This window comes from Thamnophis sirtalis, unplaced genomic scaffold (genome assembly GCF_051295495.1).
Source record: "Thamnophis sirtalis isolate CommonGarterSnake01/CBP01778 unplaced genomic scaffold, rThaSir2_p1.2 scaffold_2, whole genome shotgun sequence".
NCBI lineage: Eukaryota > Metazoa > Chordata > Lepidosauria > Squamata > Natricidae > Thamnophis > Thamnophis sirtalis.
In genome coordinates this window covers 16,373,761-16,382,208 of record NW_028261382.1, presented here as the reverse complement: position 1 = coordinate 16,382,208, position 8,448 = coordinate 16,373,761, and the positions used below count along the sequence as shown (strand labels likewise).

Genomic DNA, 8,448 nt, shown 5'->3' with positions numbered 1-8,448 from the left:
ATAAATTTGGGGCTCGATTGGGGTTGTTAATTGAGGAGTATCTGTACTCCACTCCTCGGCTTATAACTGTTCATTTAGCAACCATTTGAGGTTATAACAGCAACAGAAAAAAAGTGACTTACTTCCTTGCCCTTATGGTCAGTGCAGCATCCCCAAGGTCACATGGTCAAGATTTTGGTGCTTAGCAACCAGCATATATTTATGACTGTCACAGCATCCCAGGGATGTATGAGAGCCATCTGCCTCTCCACCCGGCTTCCAACAAGCCCAGTCAGTGAAGGAAGTCAAATTCCCTTATTGATTTTTCATGATTCACTTAACAACTGCAGTGATTTTGCTTACAAGCCTGGTCCAAAAAAACCGGCCATTAAATCAGGTGTGAATCATTTAACAGCTGCCTTGCTTTGCATCAGAAATGTATGGTCCCCATTATAGTTGTAAGTCGAGGGCTGCCTGTATAGATCCCCCCGCCCCTCATTAAGAGTAAAGTCCTCTTATACATTCTAATTTTTTGCTCCCCCCTCAAGGAGGATGCGGTATATAAGAATGCCCCGAAGATGAAAGAGAAGAAAGAAATCAAAGATAATCAACTAGGCCAAAGCCATGGAAATAAGGATAAACAGCCAGGCCAAAGCCCTGAAAAAAAGATTAAGAAGTCAGACAGAAGTCCCGAAATCCAAGTTCAGCCGTTAGTCAAAAAGCAAGAATGCAAAGTTCAGCCCTCACCCAAAATCCAAGAAAGCAAAGCTAAGCAGTTAAACAAAATCCAAGAACGCAAAGCTCAACAGCCAGTCAAAAGCCAAGAAAGCAAAGCTGAGAAGTTAACCAAAAGCCCAGAAATCAAAGCTCAGTCCTTAGTCAAAAGCCCAGAAAGCAAAGCTCAGCAGCCAGTTAAAATTGAAGAAAGCAAAGCTCAGCCGTTAACCAAAATCCAAGAAAGCAAAGCTAAGCATCCAGTCAAAACCCAAGCTAGCAAAGCTAAGCTGTTAACCAAAAGTCCAGAAATCAAAGCTGAGCAGTTAACCAAAATCCAAGAAAGCAAAACTAAACAGCCACTCAAAGTCCAAGAAAGCAAAGCTAAGCAGTTAACCAAAAGCCCAGAAATCAAAGTTCAGCGCTTAGCCAAAATCCAGGAAACCCAAGCTCAGTCCTTAACCCAAAGAAAAGAAAAGAAGGCTAAGCAGCCAGCCAAAATCCAAGAAAACAAAACTCAACAGTTAACCAAAAGCCCAGAAACCAAAGCTCAGAGCACAGCCAAAATCCAAGAACTCAAAACTCAGCAGTTAGCCCAAAGCCATAAAAACAAAGCTGAGCAGTTAAGCAAAAGCCAAGAAAGCAAAGCTCAGCCGTTAACCAAAATCCAAGAAAGCAAAGCTAAGCAGCCAGTTAAAATCCAAGAAAGAAAAGCTAAGCTGTTAACCAAAAGCCCAGAAAGTAACCCTCACCAGTTAACCAAAATCCAAGAAATTAAAGGTCAGCGCTTAGCCAAAATCCAACAAAGCAAAGCTCAGCAGTTAGCCAAAATCCAAGAACTCAAAGCTCAGCAGTCAGCCAAACACCAAAAACAGGGAGAAAGACAGGATGAAATGGAACAGGTACCTACTGGTGTTAACCTGTCTTGGAGGCTACGCCATTACTAATTTTAACCAAGGTTCACATATGTGTTTTGATAACTTGACCGTGAGCTTATGTGAATAATTTAACCTTGGTTAAAATCAACTTCATATTATCGGTAAAACTTCCTTTTACTTCATTCTTTGAGTGTTTGGGCCAGGGTGAATGCTTTGTCTGGCCTTGTTAGAACTGGGAAGCTAAGCCGGATTGGATTGGGTTAACTGGGTGGAAGAGCATCAGGAACTCCCCAGATTCTGGTCTTGACTGAGAAATCTAAGAAACATCTCAGAAGAAGACAAACAAAATCATAATCGATATCGAGACTTTGTAACTACTTTGCTTGCACACAGTTTGCAATTGGCTACCATTGAGCCATGTGTATTGAATGATGCTTTAGCTGGCTTCCTAGGCTCTTCAAATTACTCAGTTCTCCCCAACAGTGCCTCGAATTCTAGATATTTCCTGTCTTCAAATAATGTTATTTTGGTTTTGCCCAGTTCTGAGAAATCAGGAGATTGCATAGGAAGATAACATTTCCATGCAGCTGAGCTTCAAATTTCTTTTCAGGGAGATTTCTCCTTCTTCAGTGATCATTGTATAAGTGATCTCAAAGCTCAGAAAGTTGTTGGGTTGACACATTTTTTAAAAATCCAAAAGCTTTGCCCACCCAAAATAGGAAGAAAAGGTTGGAGTGAGTTTTGAGAGCCTCCAGATAACCAGTCAGTAGAAGGACAGAAGAAGGTAAGCATGAGCACTGGTGGAGAGCCATTTGCCTCTCCACCCAGCTTCCAACAAGGGAAGTCAGTGAGGGAAGCCAGATTGGCTTATTGATTTTGTATGATTCACTTAACAACTGCAGTGATTCTGTTTACCAGTCTGGTCCAGGAAGAAAAAGTTGGAGTGAGTTTTGAGAGTTGGCTAACTATCTTTCAAAACTGTCCACCAGGCCAGTGAAAGGTGGATGGCTTCTTGCTAAAGAGAGATGCAAAAGGGTACATGGTAGTATTTCTCTCTATTATTTTACATCTCTGGCCATTCAGAATAGAAAGACAAAAAGCTAAAAACAATTCATTTATAGATACGTGTCCCAAATCAGTCACAATCAAAGAACACAGAAGATTACATCTCTTTTAGAAAGTGAAATGCATATTTCTCGGTTTTAGTCATGAGAGGGTTGTGCAATTCCATTTGTTTAGGAAGTCCCATTATCACAAAAATGAGCCGCGATGGCTCAGCGGTTAAAGACTCTGGGTTTGTCAGCTGGACGGCTGACAGCCTGGGTCCGAGACCCACGTTCCACATAATGGGTGAGCTCCCGTTACTTGCCTCAGCTCCTCTGTCCACCTAGCAGTTCGAAAGCATGCAAATGTGAGTAGATGAATAAGCACCACTACAGATAACAGCATTCCATGTCCCTTTGGCATACGTGGCCACATGACCACAGAAATTGTTTTCAGACAATGCTGGGGTTAAGCACCGTCCTTTAGAGTCACCATGACTGGACAGAGTAAATCTTGACCTGTACTTCATCATCCTAAACATGGAGAGCCCTGTTTGAAGGGGCAAAGGAATCGCCTGGAAATTCCAGGAATCAGAATACAACTTTCTCACCACCCTTGGGGTTTTCTTGGGGGGGGGGTGTTTTTCCATTTCCTTATTGGCACATCTGTGACTTTCCATCCTTTGCTGTTTCATGAGGAATGCTATCTCCTCTTGTCTTTTCACAGCCCAAAGGCGCCGAGGCAAAACCGGTCCTCATCAAAGATGTGGAAGAGGAGGAATTGGACCAGGCAACCTTCAACATTGTGAGTCTTCTCCAGGAACCCAATGGGGAAATGTCCAAGAGGGCTGGTTGCTGACCCCAGAAAATGTTCCTTTGACTCAGGAAGGCAGCGGCTGTTTAGTTACGAAATCAGCTTGCCTCTTATGAAATTTCCGTGAAAGATAAACCAATCCCAAAAGATTTAAAAATGGGGAATGGGAATCAAAGGGGGTAAACTGGAAAAATGAGGAGAAGAAGAAGAAGGGAATGGGAATCAAAGGGGGGGAGGAGGGGGGGGGAAGGACACAAAAAAGGACTTCAGACTTTCTTCAGGTCAGAAACAAATAAACAGGTAAAAGTACGATCACAACTGAGCCCAGACTTTGTTTGTTAAGTGGGAAATTAGCTAAGTGAGTTTTGCCCCCATTTTACGACCTTTCTTGCTACAGTTGTTAAGTGAATCACTGCAGTTGTTAAATTAGCAACATGGTTGTTAAGTGAATTGGGCTTCCCCTTTGACAGAAGGTCACAAAAGGGGATCACATGACCACAGGACACTGCTCCCATCATTAATAGGAACCAGTTGCCAAGCATCCGAATGGGAATCACGTGACCATGGGGATGCTGGAAAGGTCATAAGGGTAAAAAAAAGGGTCATCAGTCACTTTGTAAAGACAGCTGACATGCTGCCAAGCCAAACACCGGTCCCTGGCAAATTCATCTCAACAGAAAATTACTTTACCCCCACCCCAACAAATTTACTTCTGAAACAGGAGAATGGTAGATTTGCTGGTATGGGATCGAAAAAGGAGAAGGATGAACCTTCCATGCAAATGTTGTCCTCTCTGTAGCATGTTTACTTGTCTTATGAACAAGGATGACTCCTGTGGCTGTCATTTGGAGAGGATGCCCACAGCAGATCCCCTCCCCCAAATTCAAATGGGCCCCAAGCCTAAAAAGGTGGCCTCCACGGGGGTCTCCCTTTCTTCTTCCTTCCTTCTGATGTGCGACTCTAATGCGGAGCTTTGCTTTTTGTGTCCTTCACAGTGCAAAAAGCTAATGAGGCCTGTAAAAAATTCCTTGAGGCAGCTGGATAAGCCAGAAAGTGGACTTTCAGACCATGACCTGCTGGAGCAAACTCGCAATTCTCTTCTCAACATAGGAGACCACATAGCGGATTGTTTGAAAATCCACAGTGAACCAGATGTTCTTGACATATGGAGAAGGTGATTTGCCTGCCCACCAAATCTTCAGTCTCTCTCTCTGTCTCTCACTCTCTTGTCCTGATGTTGCAATCAGACTTGAGGGTCAGGAGTGTTTTTGAGTTTGGAGGAATAGGGGAAGAAGAGGCAGAATCTGGGGATGGAGTTAAAAGAGGAACCAGACTAGAATCTCTACATAGCCACAAGTAAACTAAATCCAATTCCCCTTGAATTCCAGTTCCTAAAGAGAGAAAATCAAGATATCTCTTCACCTTCTTTCAGGAATCTATGGGTATTCGTCTCAAAGTTTATCGAATTTAACACCCAGAAATTACACAAGTTATACAAGATGGCTAGCCAAAAGCGAGCCCGGGAACAGGAGGTAAGAACAGAGAGTGGTGTGTGTGTGTGTGTGTGTGTGTGTGTGTTTGTGTTGTGCAGTGGAATGGAAGGGATACGAATATGAATAAAGAGAAGGAAGGAAAGGGAACATCCTGTAGAAAAGAAAATCTCAGGAACTGGAGGAATTATTGTTAAGACTTTTAGGTGGGACTGTGCTCTTTCCTTTTCCTTTCTTTCTTTTTTCTTTTTGCTCCTGGCTCTGTCATTGCTGTCCTAAAAGCCAGATGTTGGGTTGTAGAAGAGAGGAGGAGAAATCCTATCTTTAGGATTGGTAGCCTTTCAATGCTCAGGGGACATTGAGTCTTCTGGCACACTCCTTGGTGGGCCTGTAATTGTGTGTGAGTCTCCAGATCCTTTTGCCAGACTTGGCCCTTTATTAATCAGTCAGAGTAGAACTGGAAGGGACCTTGGAGGTCTTCTAGCCCAATCCCCTGCTCAAGCAGGAGACCCTATACCATGTGAGATGAGTGGCTCTCCAGTCTCCATTGATGGAGTTTCATTGCTTTTTCTTCAAGCTGCCTGACAAATGCAACTGTTGGGGTCCCTGGGGTGCCAAAAGGGGCTGGCCTAGCAAACCTTGATGATGAAGACAAGTCTGGTCACAAATGAAGAGGTTGAGGGTGGAAAGCCTTAAAGCTTTTACTTTTCTTTCTGTTTGTTTGTTTAACCCTTTCCTCTAGAAGAGGTTCTCCAATATTCTCCAGCAACCTCCCTCCTCCCCAGTTCCTGCTTAATAAGACCCAAATCATGGTTACTGTTGGCTTTTTGAGTTTTCCCACGATGTTGTCTTTCTGCTCGGCAGGAACAGAAGAAGAAGGAAGAGACAACGAGTGGCAAGTGGCTTCGTCCAGAAACTCCTGGGCCCAGTCGAGATATTCCACTGCTTCCTTTCCCCCAAAGCCCGCATTCACAAAATCTGCAGCAACCATCTCCCCAGCCTTCACAGATTCATGGACATGAATTCATGAAATACCACCAACCAAATAGAAGGGACTTTGGCCATACAGGTGAGATTTCCCTTTTTCTGATGTCCCATCTAGCTCCCCGAGATGGGGGAAGGTGGCAATGCACGACCATCCTTGGTCCCCTTATTGGGACCACATGGGGTACAAGGTTCACGAGCCTCCCAATTTATCTCTGTATCGATGGTGGGATTCAACCAGTTCGCACGTATTTGGGAGAACCAGTTGTTAACTTTCTAAGCAGTTCGGAGAACCGGTTGTTGGAAGAAATCTCCTTTTGGTTTTCCCCCCACTTTACAGGGCTAATCCTGTAAGGAAGGGAGGAAGGAAACATTCTGGTGTTGTTTCTAGATTAATCTTAATTGCCCTGCTTACAGAAACTGCCTCTCCGGTTAACCCTTATTGTATCATAACAGCTAAGGCAAAGCACCCATCGACCTGAGTGATGTTGAGTTGGCCACACCCACCCAGTCACATGACCATCAAGCCCCACTTACCCAGCTGGTCATTAGGAAGAGAACCGGATGTTAAATTATTTGAATCCACCACTGTTTACAGCCCTCTCTAACAGCTTACAGAGTCAGCCTATTGCCCCCAGCATGCCTACCCAGCTGTTCATTAGGGCAGAGAACCAGTTGTTAAATTATTTGTATCCCACCACTGCTCTGTTTGGACACTGCTATGGATACTTTGTGTTACTGTTCCTCCTTTTTCTTATTTTCTTAAAAAAAGAGATAATAAAAATCAAATGAATAGTAGACAAAGGCAGAAGTTCACATAACAAAGTCCATTTGAATAAGATCCTTGGGCTTTTTTGTGAAAGAGTGTTAGCTTCACCCCCTTCCTTCTCATGCAGGGCGAAGGGAATGGCAGAGGGATCCCCAGTTTAACTACAGTTGGAATGTGTATACCAATTGGGGCCGAAACCGGTGCCAGCCGTACGAGCCCCGATGGCACCGGGAACACCATTATGCAGATTGCCAGGCGCGCAGAGAACAGTATCAGAGCTCAGGAAACTACCAGCCCAGCAACGTCTCCCGTAAACGCCCCTATGATCCATACAACAGTGAACGCAATTACCGCGGACAACCGGACTACAGGTGAGGTGCTAAGCAGGCCATTCGGCTGGTCTGTGGGTCTTCTGCAGGAGTCAACATGCCAAAGGTAGGGAATGGTGTTTGTCAGCCAGATCATGGAACGGAGATAGCAAGGAATCCTAGATCTGTAGGGTTGGTAGGGTCTAATAATGGACCCTTAAAAGCCTGACCTCCCTGCCCTCCTACACCCCAAATGCCCAGATAGGGTTATTTTGAGTCTCTTTGAGTATTACGAATGGTTGAGGGAGATAGGGACGCCTGGCCTATGGGTGAGAAGTAGGAGCTCCTTAAAAAGAGATCCAACCTAGAAATAAGGAGAGTTTCCTGACAGCAAAAGCAATTAGGCGGCCAAATAGCTTGCCAGCTGGGCTTGTGGGTGCTCAATCGGTAGAGGCTTTCAAAAATAGGCTGGACAACCCTTTGTTTCGGATGGCATGAGGCTTCTGCCTTGAGCAGGGGGTTGGACTAGAAGACCTCCAAGGTCCCTTCCAACCCTATGATTCTCTTACAACCTCTCTTCCTACTGGAAAGAGTTGCTGTTCATTTTTTCTTAACAATCTTGCGTTCCTTCATCGCAGGCATCTCTGCCCCTTTTTGTAAGCATATGTTGTATCATGGCCCACAATACAAAGACTGTAGGCTTGGGCTCCAGCTCTGCTCTTGTCCCTCTTCTTTCCTTCCTTTAGTGTCCAGATACGGCTGAACTGGGCTGACGTTCCTGTTCTCTTCCATGCCTTTGGCACTAGAGGGAGTTAAGCACCCCAAGATCTAGATACGGTCATTTTTTCCTCTTCTGTTGAGTTGAATGTTTTGACAACTTCTTCTTTCCCCTCCAGGTACTGCTATGAAGCCAAGAGACAACGGTTAGATGAATTCAGGCCCCAGAATTACCCAGAAGATTATCAGAGGATGGCTGACTATAGACCGCCCTTGAGTTATCATGGGCAAGGACCATCTGACCATTACAGACCTTTTCACCCAGACAAATCTGCTGATTACAAGCAACTCCTTCTCCCTCCTCACTCCCATCTCTCTGACCCTCGCACTCCACCTTCTCAGAAATCTCCGCTTGGTATCAGGTCTTCCATTCAGTATCGCTCACTTCTGGATAGGCCCTTAGAGCAGAGGAACAATCCAGAATATAAATGGAGTGGCCGGAAAACCTAGAGGTTATATTTGTGATAAAGGCATTGGCCACTGTTGAAATGATTTCCAATGTAAATATGTTCTTTATAAAATATGTATTATTATTTTCCTATGGTTAAACTGCAGTATTTTGGATTGTTGTACATTGAAAGTTCAGTTTTTCAAAAATTGGAATTTCTGTCTCTCTATCTCTCCTCCCCCAAATAGTTGTCCCTGAGGTTATTTATAACTTAACGGTTTTCTTGTTTTGAAAATATAGAAGA

The 8,448-nt window shown here is 44.2% G+C and overlaps 1 protein-coding gene across 1 annotated transcript; it reads left to right on the top strand.

Moving 5' to 3' along the window:
- The first annotated feature begins 4,435 nt into the window (after window positions 1-4,435).
- LOC148048478 (ATP-dependent chromatin remodeler CHD2-like) lies at window positions 4,436-8,206 on the top strand. The gene is made up of 5 exons (XM_087707597.1): window positions 4,436-4,602; window positions 4,861-4,960; window positions 6,774-7,042; window positions 7,090-7,106; window positions 7,812-8,206. Exons 1-5 carry the CDS (start codon window positions 4,436-4,438, stop codon window positions 8,204-8,206), a joined length of 948 nt encoding a protein of 315 aa, XP_087563723.1.
- Window positions 8,207-8,448: the final 242 nt, after the last annotated feature.